This window comes from Nerophis lumbriciformis, linkage group LG01 (genome assembly GCF_033978685.3).
Source record: "Nerophis lumbriciformis linkage group LG01, RoL_Nlum_v2.1, whole genome shotgun sequence".
Taxonomy (NCBI): Eukaryota; Metazoa; Chordata; class Actinopteri; order Syngnathiformes; family Syngnathidae; genus Nerophis; species Nerophis lumbriciformis.
In genome coordinates this window covers 26,034,670-26,061,223 of record NC_084548.2, presented here as the reverse complement: position 1 = coordinate 26,061,223, position 26,554 = coordinate 26,034,670, and the positions used below count along the sequence as shown (strand labels likewise).

The window sequence follows — 26,554 nt, the reverse complement described above, 5'->3', positions numbered from 1 at the left end:
GCACAGGAGTTAAATTTTCAGCTTCATGGCAGAGGTTGTGAATACTCACAGTATTTCCAGCGTGGCAGCCAGCTACGAATACATTTTGACCACCACAAATTGATTTAGCGCTACAAGTTCTTCTTTGTTCATAAATGCATTATTATAATTTATATATGAATATGTATATATAAACATATATAAATGTCAAATAATACTTTTTTCATTAGATGAATTATCATCATTAATCATAATTTATCCCAGGTTAAAAGTCAACTTAAAAAATACCCCAATATTGCAATTTGATTGTCAGAATGTCATTTTTGCTGAAAACATGGTAACAGTTTTATCTCAAGTCCAGTTAGGGTGTAGTTTGGAGTAAAATTTGCAAGCAAGCAAATCATTTGGAGTCTCATCTTTGCACTGATGTATGCATTGACCTGAACACTGACCATATAACAACTTGTGCCCCCTTTCAGGTAACCATCCGAGGTTAAGGTAAAGAAGCATGTGCGACCAAAAAAAATGGTGTGCTTTATCTGACTATATAAATGGATAATAATTTGTGTGATTAATCACATGAATTAACTCATTATTTTTGACAGCCGTAATATATGTATAAAAAATATATATAAGAGATGGCATCGTAACACTGTTTCTTGACACACCTCATCTGCACTGGGGCCTGACCTACGAAAGTTTGTGTGTATTAAAACATGTGCAAACTTGATAGCACACGCTAAGATTGTGCACAGACAACTGCGACTCTTAATTAAACAAACAAGTGCAATCTATTTAGCGTGTATGTCTACATGTATATGTAGAAAAGTGATTCTCAAACTGTGGTACTGTGGGCCCTATCTAGTAGTACGCAAAATAATTACTTAATTTAAGTACAGAACCATGCCACGCAAAAAATAACAAGTGTGCTGACTTGCTTTCAGCATATGTCATGCCTTCCTTTTCATATCTGTTCAAAAGATGGAAGTCGATGTTAACCCCTGCGTGCCGAAGAAGAAGAAGAACACCTACGTGCAATTACTGCTATCATGGCCGAAGCTGTAAAACAGCCAAAGAAACGAAAATTTTTGTCTGAGGAGACAAAGAAAGAAAAATTGAGCTTACCCGGCTAAAAGGACAGTCAGTATCAACATTGGCCTGGCTTTCACTCGCTGGTGTGAGCTCAAAGATGAATGAGGATGGATTTCAGACCGATGCCGCCTTGGCTGTTTTCTTGCTAAACTAGTTAGTGACTTTCGATGCTTAAAGCAAGATGATAATGCTAATGTTAGGTATCGGAAATTCGCATGGTAGCAATAAATAGCCACCACACTACTTCTTTCGGAAAAACTCTCCTGCCGGTCTTTCTTTGATTGTACTTGCATCCGCTCCGAAACAGACTTGGTAGTAGCGTCAATGTATGTAGCGCAATCCAAGATAATTTCATGATAGTGTTTGCTATTTAACATTGGCATAGCCATTAGGGATGTAATAATTGTGCCAATATTACAGCGAAAATTAGGTCAGTTTGGAAGCTATATGCGCTCGTCATCATGGGAAATGTGGTCTTCCTTCTGGCAAAACACTATCGCTTTGGTACACTGGCACCACCAAAATCAAAACTGAAAGTTTAAAGTAGGGCTTTAAATACTTTGTACTTTTTTAAGTCATTCCTGAAGTAAATAGATAAATGAATGAAAAAAACAAACAAATGAAATAAAACCCCCTACTTGTTTTTTTTTAATACTTAGGCCTACTACGCTACTCTATTTTAATGTTGCTCATTATGGTGGTACTTGGAGAGCCAAGTGTTTCTGAGGTGGTACTTGGCGAAAAAAGGTTGAGAACCACGGATATATGCTGATTATTAGAACAGTCACAATACTGAAAGGGGGATAATTTAGCACTCATAATGTGATTTATCAAGCCTAAAACCGTTTGTGGCCTCTGTTTTTGGGTTTGGGTTTATATTTAGCACGTCGAAATGTTTGTGCAAATTGGCATAGTGTCGCAAGAATAGTGGTGAGAATTTATGGCCAATCCCTGCAATGACAGATGATGAAGAGAGAAACCTCCGTGAGTGTGTATGAACATATGTTAACTTTCAGAAATAAAAATATTACACATTGTCTCTTCAGCGATGCCATGTTATAACGTTATAGCTGCTGGCTGACTTAAAGGGCTGATTAAAACAAAATCAGTTGATTAGTTTTGGTGTCTGATGGTGTTTTTAATAGTGTTTGTTATTATTAAGATATATTAATAATATATCTCCTATAAGAGAAAACTTCCTGCAATTTGCATTTTCTTTCTTGCCTCCCAGTGTTTGCAACGTAGTGATATATCTACATTGTCTATTTCCAACAAAGCATTGGCAACAAATCTAGCAATGTTTTCTGGTGTTATTAGAAACTTTTTGAGACTTTAACATGAACGCACATATCTCTCTTCCCATTGAGCAGCAGGTGCAACTGTGTAAAATAAAAACACATAAAGAGGGAGCAAAAGTAAGATCATATATATTTCTAAACATAATAGTTTTTTTCCTGTTTTTGCTCACTTTTTATCTCTTCCACAATGTCCATAAAAATAACATGCACATGTGTCATTGCCAATTATGCAAATTAGACTGTGCCATTTAATTTGTTGTATATTTAAGACCCAGCTTAACTAGACACCAAATGATACAGTGGATGTGTGTTTGTACTCACGCATGATCTACTGGCCAGAAGTTGATCAGTGTGACAGGACTGTAAGGCAGAAAACAAAAATGACAGACGGTAGAATGGCCACATTGCACAAAAAGAGAAATAACCACAGTCAAACAAATATAGTATTAACAAAAAAAAAGCATAACATTTTAGTCCACCGACGGTTGTATGGAAGAGTCCTCATAGAACATGACTTCTTTTTAACAATTCATGGTGATAATCTTTCTGAAATGTAAAATATGATGAAACCTAAAAATGTTTTTTTATTGGTACCAATATGTATTTCAATACTTTAATACTTTTCAAAATCAAGGGGACCACAAAATATTTCATTATTGGCTTTATTTTAACAGAAAATGTTACGATACATTAAACATACATTTCTTATTGCACTAGAACTAACAATTTTAGAAGATTTAAATAAAAAAAAATAAAAAAATTCTTATTGCACTCAAATAACAATTCACAATTTTACATATTACATATAGCCTGCCACAATCTAGAATTAGATTTGAATTAAATAGAACACTTTAGTGACATTGTATTAGATGCTTCGTAATTTATGGATGCCACTGTTGGTCTGTGCTTTAGGACAAAAAAAAAAATTAATAACCACTAAAAAGAATACTATGGCTAAAAGTGAAGTGAAGTTTAGTAAAACTAAACAGATCAAAGACACGTAGCATGTAAAATACACATTGTTAAAGACATAACACAAATTGTAGGAATTTGTTACGAGATTCAGTAATTTCACTTGCATTAGTTTAAGCGACATGGTCGATTTTGACTCTAATAATTGGCAACGGGCCCCAGCTGTGTGCGTGTAAGTATCTAAATGGGCCCAAAAGAGGAGCTATCTTTAAACTGATTTTGCAGGTCTGAATGTTTTCCTTTTAAATGTTTATCTAAGTTTGAAGTATTGCCACCTTTGGCAATTCATGTTTCAAAGCACCACTTGCAGAGCAGTGCTTCTGCGTTTATAGCTTCACAGTAATCGTTAGTTTTGAAGCCAAACTACCTGCATAATGCGCTTTGTGCACCTTCTTTGTTAAACAGTAGAATTGCTGTTTTTTTGCCATTCTACATTTCCACACTGTTTCGGCTAAATGCGCTCTCTGTGTGCATGTTGACTCACTCAACATGCAATGACACAGTGGCAAGGCAACATGCGGATGAAAAAAAGTACCTATATTTTTCAAAAGCAGTATAGTACCTTTTTTAATTCTTTAGTACCGCCGTACTTCGTTAGTACCGGTATACCGTACAATTCTACTTTTATTACAATGTGTGTGTGTGTGTGTGTGTGTGTGTGTGTGTGTGTGTGTGTGTAAACAACCAGTTGTTGTGCATTATTCTAATTTATTGCAGGTATGCTTCATTAAATGCTGGCAGGTGCCAGGCTGCAACGGAACTTTTCTAAAGATAATTTTTTTTTCTGTAATAAGACATTCAGACTTTTTGTTCAAGACAAGACTCACGTTTCCATGTTGTCGCCCTCTAGGATGGTCTGGACCGGCAAGTATCCCATACGTGGGTGTTTGGCAAAATAGCGCTTGGTTCTGAACTTGTTCTTCAGCACCTTGGCAAAGTCCCTGACGTCCTCCCCTGATGTGGTCTGGGCAAAAAGGAGTCATTCACCAACAAGTAACAAACACTTTGATTGGCCACCAACTCAAGACAAAAATATTATTTGTTGGGCATACAGCAGATAAGTCACACTTAGTTTTTCTTAGCCTAAATATTGTATCACTTCCAGGAAATTGCACTTCTGCTGCAAATTAATTTATTGCTAATGGAGATAAAAGCAATGATAGAGCAATTACCAGCTGTGAACTGTGTCTCAAATGGAATACTTCCATCAGTACACTTCAATAAGATACTGTGTACACATGGCTGTAACAAGCAAGATTGATTTTTTTTCAAATTACCAAAATAAGGTGCTATAACTGATTGCAACTATACTTTGCATAAGACTGAACTTATGCTCCTACATCATGGGTGTCAAACTCTGGCCCGCCGTGTAATTTAATTTGGCCCTTGAGGCAATATCAAATTAACATTAGAGCTGGCCTGCCAGTATTATACAGCGGCGGGGTCGCTGTAACACCGCATTCACCGCTAATACCGTACTCATACTTGCCAACTGTCCTGATTTTCCCGGCAGACTCCCGAATTTCAGTGCCCCTCCCGAAAATCTCCCGGGGCAACCATTCTCCCGATTTCAGCCCGGACAACAATATTGGGAGCGTGCCTTAAAGGCACTGCCTTTAGTGTCCTCTACAACCGCCTTTCCTCCATACAAACAGCGTGCCGGCCCTGTCACATAATATGTGCGGCTTGTACACACACTCAAGTGAATGCAAGTCATACTTGGTCAACAGCCATACAGGTCACAATGAGGGTGGCCGTATTAACAAATTTAACACTGTTACAAATATGCGCCACACTGTGAACCCACACCAAACAAGAATAACAAACACATTTCGGGAGAACATTCGCACCGTAACACAACATAAACACAACAGAACAAATACCCAGAACCCCTTGCAGCACTACACCCCCCGCTACCACCAAAATCCGTCCACCTCAACTCCAGTGTGATGACACGCTGAAGTCAAAGTATGATGCTGTTGGCGCCACAATTCATCGCTGACACAATGCCTCAGCTCCGCACTCAAGCGGCTCAATTGCTCTCAATGTTCGGCAGCACTTATCTATGTGAGCAACTTTTCTCCTCAATGAAGATGAGGAAAACATCTCACAGGATACGTCTGACTGATGAACACCTTCGTTCGATAATGAAGGTTGCCTCAGCTCAAAGCCTGAGCACCGACATTAATGAACTAGCATCCAAGAAAAGATGGCAGGTATCTGGCTTGGGCATATCACATTAGATCAGTGTGTCGCAAACTGAGCAGTAAAAAGGCCTGAATGGTTGATTTATTAATTGTTATTTTATTTTCAAATTTATTAGCCTGTGGAAAAAGTTAATGTTGATATTTACCTCAGAAGGCTGCAAATAGAAAAGAGGCATTCAATTGTTTATTTAAATTGTATTTAATATGCCATTGATGTTTTTTCGTTTCTTTTTTGAAAGTTGATTTTGCACTATTAAGTTATATAAGCGTTGCTTGTTCCATATTCAGTGTTAAAGCAAATCAGTGTAGCAAATTGAGCAATAATTAACGTTTTATTCATGCACTTTCTCTTGCTACTTCAAGGCTTGAATGTTTGATTCATTCATTATTGTTATTTTATTTTCAAATGTATTATTAGCCTGTGGAAAAAGTTTTTTTTAAATATTTACCTCAGAAGACTGCAAATAGAAAAGAGGCATTCAATTTTTATTTAAATTTGATTTGATATGCCATTGATATTTTTTAATTATTATTATTATTTGAAATTGGATTTTGCATGTCACTATAAAGTTCTGTAAGCCTTGCTTGTTCAATATTCAATGCAAAACTTGTTTGGGTCCCTATTAAAAGGTTAATTTATTCAACCTTGGCCCGCGGCTTTGTTCAGTTTTAAATTTTGGCCCACTCTGTATTTGAGTTTGACACCCCTGCCCTACATCATCGTGCGTGCAGTAGATCATCTTCTTGGAACCATACAATCTTTGTTCATCGTAGCGTTTGAGATTGCCTATAAAAAAGTCCAGTCAAGGTAACGCAACAGAAGGTCACTTTCATATTTAACGTAATTCCCATATACCCCCCCCCCCCCCAGATAAACATCTTCTAATCTGACCAAAACGTGCTATCAACATAACGGTAATGCTCACTTATATTGACATATGTGATGTTGGTGTCATTTGAATGAAATTAACATTGTCGGTTTAATACTGCTGAGGACAACGTCCATGTTATTATTCCCTGACTAAGTCGTCAGGTGATTATTTTGATCAAATATAGAAGGAAATGATTGCTAATAGGCACAGCTGGTACAAGCAAAAGCCTCATTTAAATAGGGCAGTCTGCACCACTTGTGCATGTGTTACCAATGGCGCACAGTCTTAATCCATCAGCCACAACACTCTTACTAATAGTACGGTGCACCCAATTTTATTGTTTGCAAACACTATATATTGAGTGTTGTTTGGATCTTTGCAGATCAGACCCTATGTGTAAATAACAGAAGTGCGCATATTGAGAAACAGTCCAATTCAATGTTGGAAGAGCACATTGCTTTGATGTTATCCTAATGCTGTTAAGTCCGTAAAGACTGTAACCGTATAAAGCAGCATGATAGTCTTCAAAATCTATATTTTAACAGTGTACATTTTCCCCAAAAAATTCTGATATTTGGGTGGGGCGTCTCTTTGCAACTAAAGGGAACCTCCACAAATGAATTTTGCAGACGGATTCAGAAAAGTGATCAAAAATGTGGCATTGGAGAAAAAAATACTCTAAATTTACACCAAAGCATATTGAATACATATTATCTAGACCACAAGGAAGTGTATCAAATGTAGATTAGAACCAGAATATTTGAATGTGGTGGTGGGGGGAGGGCTATTTTCTTAACAGTAACAGAATGTTCTGTCACCCTGACTTAGTGTGTGTACTGTTTCTACACAGTGTGTATATAGATGTGCATTAATACCGGGGTGCAGTACTCCACCATAGGATACTGCATCTTGTGTCCCTTGGCGATACGACCAGAGAAAAAGCAGCTTTGGCAAATGTCATAGTTGAAGTGTTTCAGACTGCGGTATCTGTGCAAAGAGAGAGAAAGGGGGGAGGTGAAAAAGGACGCAGCAAAAAAAAATGAATCAATGAGAACAATCTACGGCCATTTAGAGCAGACTCTGGATGGACTTTCAGGCAAGAACCAAAATAGATTTATTTTCTGGCGTTCAGGCACTTGGATAAAATGTACTGTCTTGTCGAAATTATGAGAGCAGCCACATTCTCCTTGGATAGAAAAGATGCACAATATGGGGATTGTGTGTCCCAATCTGTGTGCACATGTGCTGAGGAGAGACGCTCAGTGCTGACCTGAGGCCGATGATGGGACACTCCTTACAGATGTTGCACTTGGCCTGGTGCTTGGCTGTCTCAGCGGCGGCCACGCGGTGAAGCACGGGCAGCCACACCATGGACTGAGGCTCCAGACGCATCCAGTCTAGGAACATTGCAGCCTCCAACTCGGGTTTGTTGTTGGCCTGGGGGGGGGACAGGATCAAAGGATAAACAAAATCCGAAAAAACAAGTTAGTTTATTTTGTGTTGTCATAATGTTAACTTTGTCACTATACGCAACATACGGTAATTACTGTCTAATTATAAAGCACTAAAACGGGCACACAGTGACTTCCTCAACAAACAGTCCACAAACATGGCCAATTGTATTACATTTTTCTACTGCTTGACCATGGGTGTCAAATTTGGCCCGCCGTGTAATTTCACCTGGCCCTTGAGGCAATATCAAATTAACACTAAAGCTGGCCCGCCGATTATATATTGCGGCGGTGCCGCGGTAACACCGCATTCACCGCTAATTCTAATACTTGCCAACCCTCCCGGGATTCTTCCAAACTTAAGCGCCCCTCCCGAATATCGTCAGGGTCTGCTTTTCAGCCAGTCCAACGAGTGCTGGCCCAGTCACATAAGATGTGCGGCTTCTGCACGCACACACAATTGAATGCAATGCATACTTCATCAACAGCGATACAGGTTACACTGAGGGTAGCCGAATAAAAAACTTTAACACTGTTGGAAATATACACCACACTGTGAATCCACACCAAACAAGAATGACAAACACAATTCGGGAGAACATCCGCACCGTAACACAACATAAACACAACAGAACAAATACCCAGAACCCTTTGCAGCACTAACTCTTCCGGGACGCTACAAGGTGTGTGTGTGTGGGGGGGGGGGGGTTTGGTGGTAGCGGGGGGTGTATTTTGTAGCGTCCCAGAAGAGTTAGTGCTGCAAAGGATTCTGGGTATTTGTTCTGTTGTGTTTATGTTGTGTTACGGTGCGGATGTTCTCCCGAAATGTGTTTGTTATTCTTGTTTGGTGTGGATTCACAGTGTGGCGTATACTTCTTACAGTGTCAAAGTTTTTTATACTGGCACCCTCAGTGTAACCTGTATCTCTGTTGATGAAGTTCGTTGCATTCACTCGTGTGTGCGTACCGAAGCCGCACATATCATGTGACTGGGTCTGAACGATGTTAGAATTGATGAAAAGCGGACGTGACGATAGCTCGTAGAGTACGTTAAAGGCAGTGCATTTAAGGTACGCCCCCAAGACTGTGGTCCGGGTGGACTAAGAGATATAATGACTGTTGAACACCTTTGTTCGATAATGAAGGTTGCCTCAGCTCAAAGCCTGAGCCCCGACATTAATGAACTAGCATTCAAGAAAAGATGGCAGGTATCTGGCTTGGGCACATCAGATTAGATCAGTTTGTTGCAAACTGAGCAGTTTAAAGTCCTGAATGGTTGTTTTATTAATTGTTATTTTATTTTCAAATGTATTAGCTTGTGGAAAAAGTTAATGTTGATATTTACCTCAGAAGGCTGCAAATAGAAAAGAGGCATTCAATTTTTATTTAAATTGTATTTAATATGCCATTGATATTTTTTAATTATTATTATTATTATTTGAAACTGGATTTTGCATGGCACTATAAAGTTATATAAGCCTTGCTTGTTCAATATTCAATGCAAAACTTGTTTGGGTCCCTATTAAAAGGTTAATTTGTTCAACCTTGGCCCGCGGCTTTGTTCAGTTTTAAATTTTGGCCCACTCTGTATTTGAGTTTGACACCCCTGTGCTAAACGACTAAAAAGGCTAAATCCACGTCCAAAATTGGAACTTAAAGATAAGGAATACCGTCTCATCTCTGAGTCAATCCCGTCAGAGTACAAATCTTTGAAAATAAATTGCTGCACATGCTGTCTCATTTGTGGCTAAAACTTCTCTTCACGAAACAGCAGTGGCTCAGTTGAGCTTTAAAACCTGTAAAGTCGCTGCAAACAAAAATAAATGTGGTTAAAAATGACAAGAAGCAAACAACACTTACAAACTGGAAGCAGCTACGGACAGAGGGCTCGATGTTGGAGCCGCCAAATGAAGCGACTTCGCCAAGCTGCCGCGGGATCTGGATGGAATCATGGAGAAGGAGGCCGAGACGACGCTGGTCGCAGAAGCCGGTCGCACTCGCAACCTGCCTGAACAAGACTGAACAAAAACTTTCTTAGTTTGGTCTTTGTTTAGTGCATCACATGGTTCATTTGCTTCTTCGTGATCGCAGGATTCAAAGGGAGCTCACATTTTTTGCTCGGTCAAAAGAATTCTGGGAGCAACATTTCCCAAACACGCTGTTGCTGTAACAAAATGCGACTGGTGATCAATTACTTTCTACAGCAGGGAAAATAAGTATTTGATCCCCCATTCAACCCCTTGCAAATATGTGAACTGCCTTGAATTCTTATAGGTAGTAAGAGACCAGATGTCAAAAAACATGAAATAAAGGTTATAAATTATTTGTATTTGATTGAGGTAAATGGGTATTTCATTGCAGTACAAAATGTGATTTAATGTTTGGTGTAGGGTCGTATGGTATACTGGTACTAATAAAGTACTGCGGTACTAATGAACTGCAAAAGATACTATAATGCCTTTGAAAACGACCAATACCTTTTTTTCATCCGCATGCTGCCGTGCGGCAGTGACATACACAGCCGAGGCGCATGATGTTGAGCAGGAATGGGCAAATTACGGCCTGTAAAGCTTTTCAACTCGGTCCACCAGACGTCTCCAAATTATTATTTTTAAACCTTTACCATCGAAACTGGAGCCGCTACTATGATGTGCAGTACATTTTTCAAAATCACCGTAAATCTAGAATTATAAAGAGTAATCCAATGGTTGGAATCTGCGCTAGTTAGATATGGATTATTACTGTAATCAACGTCACATCAGCCCGACAAGCAGACAAAGCGAGAAGCAGAGAAGGCGCGACTGTATATATATATATATATATATATATATATATATATATATATATATATATATATATATATATATATGAAGATGAGGTAGATCACCTCGACTTGGTCATTTGAAAAGTAACTCGCCTACAGAAATATGTGTATATATATATATATATATACATATATATATATATATATATATATATATATATATATATATACGGTATATATATATATATATGAAGATGAGGTAGATCACCTCGACTTGGTCATTTGAAAAGTAGCTCGCCTACTGAAATATGTGTATATATATATATATATATATATATATATATATATATATATGAAGATGAGGTAGATCACCTCGACTTGGTCATTTGAAAAGTAGCTCGCCTACTGAAATATGTGTGTATATATATATATATATATATATATATATATATAACAACTCTATGCGAAGGAGATGTGTTGCACTGCGTGAGGCAAATGGTGATCACACCAGAAGATACTGACTGCTTTTCTCACTCCTCCCCAGAGCCTCAATAAAGCAAAACTGCACATTTCAGGGTGGCCTTTTATTGTGAGCAGCCTAAAGCACACCTGTGCAATAATCTGTGAGGTGGGATGGATTGTCTTGGCAAAGAACTGCTCATTGACACAGATTTAGACAGATTTGTGAATAATATTTGAGAGGAATGGGTCTTTTGTGTAAATCGTAAAAGTTTTAGATCTTTGAGTTCAACTCATGAAAAATGGGAGCAAAAACATTTTTACTGACCAATGTGGCCCCTGAGTCAAAATAATTGCTCATGCCTGATGTTGAGTGTGGCGAAATGCACACAAGCAGAAACAAATGGAGGTATTTGGGCTTCAAAACTACCAATAAAGGTGACGCTTTAAACACGGAATCGCCGCGCTGGAAGCGCTGCTTTAAAACATGCCGAGCCAAAGGTGGCATTAAAGTACTACAATCTTTGCTTCACACTTAGGTAAACATTGAAATAAGAAGCATTCAGACCTGCACAAGGAGTTAAAAGAGTGATAGGTAATATAGGTAACAAGCTCCCCTGTTGCGCACATTTAAATACGTAGACGTGCATAACAACATTAAACAGTTCCTCCCTTGGAACTCTGGGCTCCTCCTTCACCTTCCTCACAATCATTCTTAGCCCACCATGTGGAATCTTGCATGGAGCTCCAGAACAAGAGTGATTGACTAATATCTTGTATTTCTTACATTTATCAATATTTGCAACAATTGTGCTCTCTTTCTCAACAATCTTCTTGCTGATGGTCTTGTAGTCTATTACAGTATTGTGCAGGTACATCACTTTGGTCTTGCTCATGGTGGTGTAGAGGTTTGAATGTAAGAGAGAGTTTGCGTGACAAGTGATGAGTTTAAATTGGGAGTATGTTTTTAAAGGACAGGACTTATGTATGTGTTTCATAGACACATACCTGCTTTGTGAGGATCACAATGCCTGCTGTTTGGTAGGGCACCAAATACTTATTTTCCTCAATCAAATATGAATTATTGTATATCCTTTTTCAGGTTTCCCCAGAATTTTTTTAATTATTTCTTTCTGTGTTACAATAAATCTACCATAAAAATGATGGACTCTTCATACCAATGTAAGGGGATACATTCAGAAGGCTGTCACTTATTTTGAGACATTTATAATAACATAAACATTCCTTGTAAACATTCACTTACTTCACAAAAAGCTCAAAAACTAAATAATGGACTGGATTAGGGCTGGGCGATATATCGATATACGCGATATAGAAAATGACTATATCATGATATCGAGTATACGTTCTCACGCAGTTGCTTTTAGCTGCTGGCATTACACTCCAGGCTCTTCCCACTCCTTCTTGTGTCTCCTTCACAAAGACAGCAAGCGCACCTTCTTACACACGTCACATACTGTCACGTCATACGTCACATACGTATACGCCCTCCCCGAGCAGAGAGGTGGCAGCATGGCTAAAGTTAGCTGTGATGCTAGCGGAGTAATGCTAGTGGTAATACAAGAGAAAGAAGGTGCGAATCTGGTAACAAATGGAGGAAGAATTAATTCCCCCAAAAAACAGCAGGGGGTCCATCGTCTGGCGGTGGTTTGGCTTCAAGTGGGAAGATGTCGAAGAGACAACCGTAATTTGTCAAGTGTGGGGCAAAAGCGTTGCTATAAAATGTAGCATTACAGCTGTAACAAACAGTTCAGGGTGTCCCAAGTTACTGGAGTGTGTTAGTAAGGAGGAGGAGTTTTGTCCCTCCAGAGTTTTTGCCGTAGGGCTGTGACGTAGGGTGTGTGTGGTTGTAGAAGGAGGTGTGTGATGTTGAAATTAAAGAAGCGGTGGCTACCGAACCTGCTCTAATGTCTCCCGTTTATTATTTTATTAGATAAGTACACTGTATAGGCGAACCTAGGACACTCGGCTACACTGATAATATGTAGCATCATTTGAAAAGTCACCCGCTAGACAATGAAGAGGGCTTACTCCGCACGTCAGTATCTCCGTTTGGTGCCACACGTTCACACCATCAAAATGCCGAGGCAAACATTTCCAGATCAACACCGTATGAAAAAATAGTGATTTTTTTAGTTGTGATTTCCTTCTCTGCATGAAAGTTTAAAAGTAGCATATATTAATGCAGTATGAACAAGAATGTTTTAATGTAGACACATAGAATCATCATACTGCTGTGATTATATGCATCAAGTGTTCATTCAAGGCTAAGGCAAAATATCGAGATATATATCGTGTATCGCGATATGGCCTTAAAATATTGCGATATTAAAAAAAGGCCATATCGCCCAGCCCTAGACTGGATACAATGCTGGGCATTATCAGAAAATCATAACCCTTTCTCAGCGGACAATCCTATTTCTCTAATGTCATATCTATGCAGCTCTAGACGGCACATTTACATAGCATCTGGAGATAAAACGTTTTGACAATTCTATTTTCCTCCGTGTTATTTTAGCATCTCTCAAGTTTCACACGCTTTCTAAGGGAATTACAATGTGCAGTATTGATAATAAGGTATGCATGTGTGTCTTACATCTGTACTTATCCTCCAGGTGAGCTTTGCAGAGGGAGACGATTCCAGTTTTGAATGACAAGGTGCGAATCTTCCCAGAGCGCCTGCTGTTAAATAAATCAAGAAAGCAAGTTGGAGCCATGCTTGAAAAAGGCACGTCGTAAGGTAACGGTGTATGTCCACTTACGTGTCGTAGACGTTGAGCAGCCAGTTGAGGCACATATCAACGCAAAGTGGGACACTGACCAGGTGGGCGTGGCTTTGCTCCAGCCGCTGGTACAGGCTGCTCAGACAGGCTCCCAGCTGGGAGATGTCGAGCAGCTGCTCGTTTTGCTTCAAGCCATGCTGGTCGAACACCTCGCACGCCGTTGGCATGCTCAGCAGGTCCACTGGACAGACACAGACAACATTATAGGAAGTTCAGCAACTGCATGTTGGAATCATGAGGATGTACAAGGACAATGGTGAGAGGGTGACCCTCACTCATGCACATTACTCATCATAGTCCTGCATTTAGACTTCTCAAATAGAAAGACAGCAGAAGGAAAATGACTTCATAAAGTTGTGCTAGACATTGGTGCTTACAGCGTTGCAGTTTTCCAGCAGCAGCGTCACCTTTGATGGCAGCACGCACACACACTGCGGCTTGGCATGCTCTACCCCAAAGCTTTTTAGTGTTGGAATGATGGTTCTGTCTGTGTGTGATAACGTGTGAATGGTTCAAGACTTGCATACACAAGTTTAGGGAGGCTAAACATCTGATTTGTGTGTCAAATCGACATTACACCGGACTTCCAGCAGTCTCATAACATTCCGACAGACACAGTATATATATTGTTGCACATAAGAGGTGACAAAAGAAGGGAGGAGGTTTGACTATTTCCATTCATGAACGAATAGCAGAGCTATAAACACCCACTGATCTACCAACTAAAGACAATGACTATTTTATGCAGACAGTTTTACCTTCCGTGAAAGCTAACAGTTGTGTGCAGTAACTGACGTCTATATCCCCAGATGCTAACGTTAGCTCGGCTGTCTCCCCGCCTGCTGAGGCGGCCTTTTTAGATGCAAATGAACTCTTTCACACGCCTCTCGTTGAAATGTATATCTTGAAAACGAACATTACCACTACCGGTATTTGTTTTCAGACACGGATGAAAATAAACTTCATACCATATCTTCCTGCATGTTTGCTGTGTTATTGTGCGCATGCCACTGTTCTGACAATAATACTTTATCCATGCCTATATTTATGTGTAACAAAATACAGGGAAAACACGCACTCTCCAAAAAACTTAATAACACACAAAAATTAAGAGGTGAACGGCAAAAAGTGTATTTAAAGAAAATGCAATAAAAAATGTAATAAAAAAATGTGTGGACAACCATTATAATACATTTTATTATAATGGTTGTCCACACATTTTTTATTGCTCTATTTATGTTCTTATGATACTGTGCTGAGTCTTGGATGTTTTTTGTACAATTTTCCGTTTTGTCTATTATTTGTGCACTTTCATTTTTGAAGTTGTTCTTGATTTATTATGTCAATTGATTGACCACAGCTGTGACTATTTAAGTGCATCACTTCCTGTTGAAAATTGCACACTGATGGAAGACATTTTCGAAACTGGTCTGTTTGGTAGCGGCTGCGCAGTTTGTATTAAAATTATTAGAAGGACAAGAGTGTTTCTGGCCTTGTTTTTCTATATTCACGTATAGGCCTAACCCATCTTCTGCCTTGTGTTGAATTTATCCCACATACAAATTGTCTCGCATGATTTACCCGCAATAAATTGTCGGTGTTGTCAAGACTGCTGTCTGCCGGAGCAGAATTAGAAATATCTGCATTATTACTTTGTGGGTTAATTTGTCTTTCTTTTGATTTATTTGATTAAGGTTTGTGAAAAGCACACTGCGTGTGGAAGAGGAGTTGCAATACAAAGTGGTTGCATTGGTGTATCAATTATCAGCCTAGTCCACCTTAACCCACGCACATTCTGCACACAGGTACATGTGCAAGTTGGCTCAACGGCATTGGTTCTGCATGCTAACAGTCAAACTGAATTGGTGGTATCCCATCATTCATCAGCTTGCAGGAGGAGTGATCACATGCTATTCTTTTGACTTGTCTTTATTATGTGCATCAATGTACTGCGAGCAACAGAGCATGTTTTTGACATAATGATTGGTTTGTATTTCTGTTCCCATATATTTATTTATTTGTGTCGGCTCGCCACACATACATTTGGCGCTACCAGTTCGCCTTCGCTCATTAACACATTATAACGGGACTGTTCGTGAATGTACACACGCACCTGGTTTGGCGAGTGAATACATTTTTAGCAAGTACTCAGAAAAGTCTATATTGTCTTTTCAAAAAAGCGACTAACGACAAATCTACAAACCCCTTTTCCATATGAGTTGGGAAATTGTGTTAGATGTAAATATAAACGGAATACAATGATTTGCAAATCATTTTCAACCCATATTCAATTGAATGCACTACAAAGACAAGATATTTGATGTTCAAACTCATAAACTGTATTTTTTTTTTTGCAAATAATAATTAACTTAGAATTTCATGGCTGCAACACGTGCCAAAGTAGTTGGGAAAGGGCATGTTCACCACTGTGTTACATGGCCTTTCCTTTTAACAATATTCAGTAAATGTTTGGGAACTGAGGAGAAACATTTTTTAAGCTTCTCAGGTGGAATTATTTCCCATTCTTGCTTGATGTACAGCTTAAGTTGTTCAACAGTCCGGGGGTCTCCGTTGTGGTATTTTAGGCTTCATAATGCGCCACACATTTTCAATGGGAGACAGGTCTGGACTACAGGCAGGCCAGTCTAGTACCCGCACTCTTTTACTATGAAGCCACGTTGATGTAACACATGGCTTGGCATTGTCTTGCTGAAATAAGCAGGGGCGTCCATGGTAACGTTGCTTGGATGGCAACATATGTTGCTCCAAAACCTGTATGTACCTTTCAGCATTAATGGTGCCTTCACAGATGTGTAAGTTACCCATGTCTTGGGCACTAATACACCCCCATACCATCACAGATGCTGGCTTTTCAACTTTGCGCCTAAAACAATCCGGATGGTTCTTTTCCTCTTTGGTCCAGAGGACACGACGTCCACAGTTTCCAAAAACAATTTGAAATGTGGACTCGTCAGACCACAGAACACTTTTCCACTTTGTATCAGTCCATCTTAGATGAGCTCAGGCCCAGCAAAGCCGACTGTGTTTCCGGGTGTTGTTGATAAACGGTTTTCGCCTTGCATAGGAGTTTTAACTTGCACTTACAGATGTAGTGACCAACTGTAGTTACTGACAGTGGGTTTCTGAAGTGTTCCTGAGCCCATGTGGTGATATCCTTTACACACTGATGTCGCTTGTTGATGCAGTACAGCCCGAGGGATCGAAGGTCACGGGCTTAGCTGCTTACGTGCAGTGATTTCTCCAGATTCTCTGAACCCTTTGATGATAGTACGGACCGTAGATGGTGAAATCCCTAAATTCCTTGCAATAGCTGGTTGAGAAAGGTTTTTCTTAAACTGTTCAACAATTTGCTCACACATTTATTGACAAAGTGGTGACCCTCGCCCCATCCTTGTTTGTGAATGACTGAGCATTTCATGGAATCTACTTTTATACCCAATCATGGCACCCACCTGTTCCCAATTAGCCTGCACACCTGTGGGATGTTCCAAATAAGTGTTTGATGAGCATTCCTCAACTTTATCAGTATTTATTGCCACCTTTCCCAACTTCTTTGTCACGTGTTGCTGGCATCAAAGTTAATGATTATTTGCAAAAAAAAAATGTTTATCAGTTTGAACATCAACTATGTTGTCTTTGTAGCATATTCAACTGAATATGGGTTGAAAATGATTTGCAAATCATTGTATTCCGTTTATATTTACATCCAACACAATTTCCCAACTCATATGGCAACGGGGTTTGTAGCAACTCATTCTGGTCTTATTGGACACTTTTAGAGACTATAAAAAACATGCATCGCTCTTCTCATACAAGAGCACTCACAGGCAGCAGAAGCATGCAGCCATATGTACTATGTTATTGGTATTGTTTTGTGGACAGGGACAATTTCTGACACAACTCATTGTGGACAGATACGTCATCGTTGTGGACGGATACAACGTCCACTATGAGAAAGTGTACAAGACTATGGAGAGGCGTAAGAGGATAGCATACACAGAGAGGGGAACACTTGAGCCATGAGACGCAAACCTCAGTGACGCATAGACAAGGGCACTGTACCTGCATGCTATCAATAGAGCAGCACTCTGTATGTTCTCCGTGTTTGTGTGGGTTTGTATGGGTGTCCAGGTATTCTGGTTTCCTTCCACGGTCTAAATACAGTTTGTGTGCTTCTGTGTGTCAGTCCGGCAATTTCCACATGATCCATCCGGCATATACCTTTCTCCTCACCTTCAGGGCGCACACACACTAGGATTTGGGCACTCACATTGTGCCTTTGAGCTACATTTTGCTTCTACCATCTGTTTACTGCAATTTCTGATTTTGTAGATTATTTCCAGGAGGGCGATTTTACGATTGTGATCAATGATCGTGATTAATTTCAGTTCTATCATGGTGATCAACTGTTAGCATTTTAACCTCGATTAAACATGGCGAAAATGTCTGTTAGAAGATACAGCTGTAGTAACAGAAGAAGTAACACGACAATTCGCCTTTATTGACCGTGATCCTGTGTGTGTCTGTGAATGTGTGTGTGTTTGTGTACGTCTGTTTGTGTGAATGTGTTTGTGTCATTTTGTGTGCGCGACCATCCTTGTCCACCATCTCGAAAGCCAGGCTCGCCACAACATACCGAAATTGTTTGGACTGTAAGGCGCACTTAAAATCCTTTAATTTTCTCAAAAATCGACAGTGCGCCATATAATCCGGTACGCCTAATGCACGGCATAATTCTGGTTGTGTTTACCGACCTCGAAGCTATTTTATTTGGTACATGGTGTAATGATAAGTGTGACCAGTAGATGGCAGTCACACATAAGAGATACATGTAAACTGCAAGATGACGCCTGTACACAACAGCAAAACTTTAAATGTTCCATTGAGAATATATACAATTACACACGGCGCTCAAAAATCTGTCAAAATGTTTTTATTATGACTTTGGTAAGCTATGAAGCCGCACCGCTTGATGGATTGTCGGCGCATTAAACATACGAGTGTTATTATGGTGTGTGTATAAGGACCGCAAAATGGCACCTATTAGCAGACATTATCTGGTGTTTTGTTTTGCAATATTATGCAAAACCAACTTTTCTTACCTTCTGGTATCTGCTGATCTGTATTTGGGATCTGCATAAGTACTGAACATTTGCGAGCTTCTGCCATTGTAGTCCGTGCCGTGGTCGATAGGCTTATTCTTTTTCTCTACCTTCTTGTTATGTGGCATTCATCTTCCGCTGCTGCCATTTCTAAGATAAAGTACCGTAAAGTTCTTACTTATATATGTCAGTAGACTAGCTATCAAAGCGCTAAAAACTGTAGAGGGTTTACATAATTCACCCACGGAACTTTAGTTATTAGAGGGTTCCGGTCGGACTGTTTTGTCACGGGACACATTTCCGGCGTTGATGTTGCATAAATGAGCCACTGATGAGGAGATGTTGCTCCGTTATTGATTCAAGTAAAGTCTGAATATCATTTAAACAGTTAGCTCCATCTTTTGACACTTCTTCCACTCCCGTCCTTGCACAAAGTTGACGGGGAGAAGACCTGTCGAAGGTGAGCCACATAGGTAAGACCACAAAACGGCACATCCTGAAGAGAAAACTACATGAAAATGGTCTGTAAAACATAATCTATGCAACACTTTCACCAAAGAACCACCATCACATGTTATGTAGACCACAAGATAGTGTTTTAAATTTTGAAAAAATCATAATATGACCCTTTTGATGCGCCTTATAATCCGGTGCGCCTTTTGTATTAAAATAGACCTGAATAGACCCGCTCAGCGGCAGTGCGCCTTTTAATCCGGTGTGCCATATGGTCTGAAAAATACGGTAATTAATGTACAATTAGTGTTGTGCCTCTTACTCCTTACACAGCTGGAAGTGCAACCCAGAAGAATAAAATAATGAAATATTTGGCAAACACCAGCATAGAAGTTGAAACACATCATTTAGAAGGAGCAGCAATTTTGGTGACGGACTTTAGTCTCACTGACTGCTGCAGCTCACCAGTAATCAATGCGGACTTTTAGCAGGCAGAGAAGGTCTTTGTGACTGAACTACTATATTGGTCCCAAATGGGGGAATACAAAACAAATACATTTGTATATCTAAATATTTTTGAAGCAGACTTTTTGTTTGTTTGCTCTTATTCAACTCCTCAGTCATAACTAAAACAATTCTGCAGACAGTTTTAGTCCAAATCATATTTGAGTTTGTGGATAAAAACTATTTTGTTCCTGAAATAATCATTAAACTTGTTATTATTTTTACACTACCTCAAATTCAAACTGAACTTTAATGTATTTTCATTAAATATAAACTACAGTATTTGAGTTTTAAAAAAATCATACATTTTAATTAAAGATTACAAATAATAATTTACCATTTGAAAGTGTTGTTTACGGGGTGTGGTATTTTAAATTTTTTTTGTCATAAAGAAATACAATCATGTGTGCTTACGGACTGTATTCCTGCACACTGTATTGATCTATATTGATATATAATGTAGGAACCAGAAATATTAATAACAGAAAAAAACAACCCTTTTGTGCGAATTAGTGTAAATGGGGGAGGGAGGTTTTTTGGGGTTGGTGCACTAATTGTAAGTGTATCTTGTGTTTTTTATGTTGATTTAATAAAAATATATATTTTTTTAAATGTATTAATTTATTTAAACATTTTTTTAATTTCTTGTGCGGCCCGGTACCAATCGATCCACGGCCCGGTGGTTGGCGACCACTGCTTTATTGTACACACACAGATGTAGTCACGGGTTAGCAGGTGTGCTTTTCAGTTTGCTTTATGGAATATTTTGAGGTTGGTAGAGTGGCCGTGCCAGCAATCGGAGGGTTTTTGGTTACTGGGGTTCAATCCCCACCTTCTACCATCCTAGTCACGTCCGTTGTGTCCTTGGGCAAGACACTTCACCCCTTGCTCCTGATGGCTGCTGGTTAGCGCCTTGCATGGCAGCTCCCGCCATCAGTGTGTGAATGTGTGTGTGAATGGGTGAATGTGGAAATACTGTCAAAGCGCTTTGAGTACCTTGAAGGTAGAAAAGCGCTATACAAGTATAACCCATTTATCATTTATCATTTATTTGATTGTTTTTCCACTACCATTGAGAAGATAAAGTTGATTCAATTTTAATTTTTGTATTAGTGCTAGATCACAGCAAATATAAGGACAAGTTTATACATTGTAATTTTATTACACAAACAAGCTTTATTTTATTACATGACTGCATGCAATTTCTGACATGGTTTACAATTACTACTTGTCCAGGGTGTACCCCGCCTTCTGCTCGATTGTAGCTGAGATAGGCTACAGCGCCCCCCGCGACCCCGAAGGGAATAAGCAGTAGAAAATGGATGGATGGATGGATGGGTTTACAATTATTAATTTATTCCTTGTATCGCACACGGAGTAGCAATCACATTTATTAAACAACTGTTTGGATTATTCTGTAGTATTTGTATTGCTTTCTATTAAGAAAGTTTGTCACTTGTAACTGTGGAGGAGTGAGTGCAATACAGCCGGTTATGCCGCGCGTGTGCATATTGTGTGCAGGGTTTACCCCACATGTAAACGATTAAAAATTACTTCTTTTTTTTTTAAAACATGAAAACCAATTTAAGTGATGTATTGTATGAATGGATATACCGTATAATGTCTATTATTTACATACTATTGGCTATACTAAGTTTGGAAAACAGCTCAAATATCATAAAAACGTTCCTCATTGCTTTATTTGGGAGAGTAAAAAACGAGCATCTAAATCACCTGTCAGTAGGCCGTCAGCTGATCGCGTACCTAAACAAGTTGAGACCCAGCAAAAGTAAGGAGAAGTTGAAGAGAAAGGTATTTTAGGCTAATTAATGCATTTCTTGTTCAAGCCAGTGTATACTACACTAAATATTTTGACATTAGTACCGACAACAACGTCTAACTTCACGCCGTGTGCGTCTTCCAACCTCTGTTCGGACATCGCTGTGTGGAGTGTGCATTTGTCCCCGTGTGGGTTTTTTTTTCCGGCCACTACAGTTTCCTCCCACATTCCAAAAATATGCATGATAGGTAATTGAAGACTGTAAATTGTCCATAGATAGGAATGTTAGTGTGAAGCATTGTTTATATACAGTCTATGTGCCCTGCGATTGGCCATGCTAATTTGAGTTAGCTTGTCAATGAGCTAGTCCATTGTACGTTAGCATTAAGCTAGCAGTATTAGTGCTCAACCTTCATCCTGCATAATTGTATTGCTTTTTTTTTAGTTTATTCCAAATTATATTATTAATCTAATGTGATTCCTGTGTGTACTTAATGTGTATATATAATGTACTTTGTTTAGTGTGGACAGTTTTACAGTGTCTTCATTGTGAAGAATATCAATAAAACACCTAAAGTTATTTTTTTCAAATCTTAACTCAATTTGACAAACTAACTTCTAAAAATTCCATCTAATATACCGAAAATATTGTCTGATTACAAGAAAATTTGAAAAGTAACTGGCAAGTGGTTAGAGTGTCCGCCCTGAGATCGGTAGGTTGTGAGTTCAAACCCTGGCCGAGTCATACCAAAGACTATAAAAATGGAACCCATTACCTCCCTGCTTGGCACTCAGCATCAAGGGTTGGAACTGGGGGTTAAATCACCAAAAATTATTCCCGGGCGCGGCCACCGCTGCTGCCCACTGCTCCCCTCACCTCCCAGGGGGTGATCAAGGGTGATGGGTCAAATGCGGCGAATAATTTCGCCACACCTAGTGTGTGCGTGACAATCATTGGTACTTTAACTTTAACTTAACATATTATTAATGGTAATATAAATAATAATAACACTATTTGTTTTTATATATGCATAAAACATTAGTTTAGCCTTTTTAACGAAAATACATGCATTACAAATCAAAATGATCACTTCATATATATGATGTGATATTGACCCCGCCCCCACTGCCACATATATAGTGGAAATCTAGGGGAAACCCTGGTGTGTGTGTTTGTATTGATTGTATTGGTGTATTGATTATTAGCCACGGCCCACTCCAACCCAGACACACATGCACCCCAAATGTAGCTGAAGAGGAGCGATCACAGATTCAAGAGAAAAACATTGTAAGGATAGAATAGAGCACTTACGACACAAAGCCTTCTGCAGGCGTCTGAGTTTCATTGCTGTTCGGTAGGCTGAAAATCGAACATTGTTCAGGTCGGCTGTAAAGAAAACGAGAGTCAGAACTGCACCACTTGAAAATGAATGCAAAACAGGTACCTAAGTCCAGCTTTACATGGCAATCACCTAGCAAAAACATTTTTAGAAAAGTCTTACATACAGATCTTGGTAGGGATCGGTACATTTCACATTTGAACCGATATGGTACTAATTCCTTGTGTCTTGGAATCAATACCGATACTCAATGGTACCAATTTGTGGCACATGTGTGTGTGTCTGTTGTAATACATCTTAATTTGTTAAACAATAAAATCTTGAAATTTCATTAAACTTTTGTACTTAATCATGGCGGACCGCCACAGCAAAATTAAAGCACTCACAACCTAAAAATGAGGGTTTTTACGTGAAGACAAATTTAATTAATATAATGTATTGTTGTACCCAGAAAGACCAGCTTCAGCTCCGTGCTTTAGTCCCAGACACACAACACTTCCTAATTATCCGCCAATTCCCTTTCAGGCACGTTATGTTCATAATCATGGGAACTATGAACATCAATAACACATGAGCATAACATTTAACATCAGCAGGTCGTTACAGTATGAATGGAGCACACTATTGACAAGTGACGCACCGAAAATTTGGTCACCGAAAAAAGACTTTGATCACCAGAACAGCCCTGCCGAAACCGGATGTTGTGATGATGTAAGCAACAGCTGTGTGGCAACCACGTGACCTCGAGGCACTTCTGGGTTTCAGGCGATGGTCTAGAGCCCCATTAGGCTACTGTTTATTTACCTGAATTAGTGCAGATTTGGGCGTATTTTCAGATTGTTTTTATTTTAACATATATAGTTTCAAAAAGATGCATCACATTTTTATATTTTCTTTCCAACCTGTCCAAAAAAAGAGTAGGAAGAAGCGATGCTTATTTAATTCTACCCCCTTTCCATTTCATATCAATTACTTAAACATTCCACAATCTGTAATGTGTACATACAATTGATGTCGTGTTAATGCAACAGTTTTCTTCATAACTTAGTAAGTCACTTATATTGAGATAAATAATATCTCTCTTTTTTTTTTTACTCAAGTTAAAGACATTTACCAGTATTATTCTTCTGTGTACATAAAGTGGCTCATCTTAGTACATTGTTTCACGTCTTTACTTTAATCCATTCCATAATTTAATTCCACATACTGATATGCTATAAGTCTTTATATGGGGACGGCGTGGCGCGGTTGGGAGAGTGGCCGTGACAGCAACCTGAGGGTTTCTGGTTTAACCCCCACCTTCTACCAACCTTGTCACGTCTGTTGTGTCCTTGAGCAAGACACTTCACCCTATCTCTAAGATTATATTTCTCTTCTTTCGTTGAGCAGAATTGTTGTACAATACAAATCATTGAATTTCAATATTTTTGATTCAATAAATAAAGGGTTTGTATGTTCTCTATATCCTGCATTGTGTATTATCCTAACTGATCTTTTTTGTAACACAATTAGTGAATGTAATGTACTTTTGTAAATATTTCCCCATATTTCTGCACATTAACTCAGATATGGTAACACTACTGAGCATTAGAGAATATGAAGTGATTTTTTGTCCAGAACATATTTTGCTTTATTCATTATAGAAATATTTATTGCTACTTTATGTTGTATATTTTTAAATGAAATTTCCAGTTTATTTGATAATCCATTATTACGCGTTTACTACAACTTTTTTTAATTATATTCTAATCTAATCTTGATTATGGCAGATTATATGTAATATGGAAATGTGTAAATTGTTCTTTGAGTGCAAAAATAAAAACACAATGTGTTTAATGCCCTTTAATTTATATTTTAACCTTGTAAAATTGTTCTTTGAGTGCAATAGGAAACATATGTTTATTGTATTGTAAGATTTTCTGTTAAATAAAGCCAAAATTGAATTTTTTTGTAGTTCCCTTTATTTGGAAAAGTATCGAAATGTATCGATATACATTTTGGTACCGGTACCTGTACCAAATTATTGATATCGGGACAACCCTATACAGTATGTATGTGCATGTTTGATTCACGTAAAATGATAAAAAAGATTGTTGCAAACGTCTTACACAGAGACTGATAGAGTTCCGCCATCTTGGGATGGTCCCAGCATGTCGTCTGGGTTTGGTGGCTGTTTGAAAAGAAGGAAACACAATAAAAAAAAAAGTTTGTTAGTTTTTATACAAGAGCACTATCCCCTGCTTTTTCGAGGAACACAAAATAAGCATTTCCCCACACAGTTCAGTACAGTATATGCAACTATTTAATTTTGCATTCACAGAGCCAAAAAGTAGAAGTGAAACATACATTTGTGGTACTTAAATAATCCATTCCAGATCCATCATCTGTATTTATATCTTATATACCTGAATGATGAGATAAGATAATCTTTTACTTATCCCGGGGAAATGTACAGTGTTAGAGCAGCAAAGGGCATAGATTGCAAACTAACTAAGTGCAACAAAAAATAGAAATACAACTAAAATTAACAATGTACAAGAAAAACAGATACTAAAGTATGGAATTTTTCAGCAAAAAAGCTATAGTTTTAGCAAAACAAATTGTAGTCAGCATTTACATTATACATCACATTCACACATTGATTGACGCCGCCCCATTATCATATTCATGATATCATCATAATTATGATGTCATGAACAATTTAATTGGCAGTGATGTACAGTATATCTTTTTTTTAAGGTTCAACAAATGTATTACGGTACATGTATTAAAAAACAAATCTGTGTTATTAGTTAACATATATTTTTTTATTTTATCTTTTCGCTTAATTTTTCAATCAACACAGGCTACACTATACTCTGCCCTCCCTGAATGTTGGAATTTAGTTTGCCAAATATGTAAAATGTCTTTTGAGTTCAAGATGGAAAAAATAATTTGAGGTTGTTTTCTACAATGAAGTCACTGTAAAACTAAGTACACTCAGGAAAGTGCATCAATATACACATGACGTGCACATACTGTGCGTGTAGGAATCGTGTTAAATACAATTTCACCTTCATTTTAAGAATTTTGTTTACATTGATTGTTTTCCATGATTGTGTTTTACTTTCCTTTCTGCCTTGACAGCTAAGGGAATTACATCGGAGGAAAGTTACATTTGAAATACAAATATTTACATTTAATGTATTTTTATTTGTGTCCTTATTTTCTACAGGCTATAAAAACGCTTACATCGTGATACAGTTTCAGCCATATCGCCTAGCCCAGTATGTAAGTTTTTACCCCTCTTTTTCTTTAATATTGCAAAACTACATGCCAGACATTATGACTGTTATCATTATTTTGTATTTTATTTTCCTTCTAGCATATCTGTTTTTGTCAGTATACATTCAACCTTTCATTTAGTGGCACAAATGACAACACACAATTCCCTCTTCCTCTTGTTCGTCATTGTTAC

General features: G+C 38.5%; 1 protein-coding gene across 3 annotated transcripts in view; it reads right to left on the bottom strand.

Annotated features, from left to right (window-relative positions):
* The window catches only part of dmd (dystrophin), a 586,555-nt gene that overhangs the window by 35,884 nt on the left and 524,117 nt on the right, over positions 1-26,554 (bottom strand). For all 3 annotated transcript variants that reach the window (XM_061978041.1, XM_061978050.1, XM_061978059.1), the window contains 9 exons: positions 25,206-25,267; positions 23,070-23,144; positions 13,877-14,078; positions 13,711-13,796; positions 9,731-9,888; positions 7,691-7,857; positions 7,296-7,407; positions 4,169-4,305; positions 2,691-2,729 (listed from right to left, as the gene is read on the bottom strand). In XM_061978041.1, the coding sequence (XP_061834025.1) occupies positions 2,691-2,729; positions 4,169-4,305; positions 7,296-7,407; positions 7,691-7,857; positions 9,731-9,888; positions 13,711-13,796; positions 13,877-14,078; positions 23,070-23,144; positions 25,206-25,267 (1,038 nt within the window). The remainder of the gene's footprint in view (positions 1-2,690; positions 2,730-4,168; positions 4,306-7,295; positions 7,408-7,690; positions 7,858-9,730; positions 9,889-13,710; positions 13,797-13,876; positions 14,079-23,069; positions 23,145-25,205; positions 25,268-26,554) is intronic.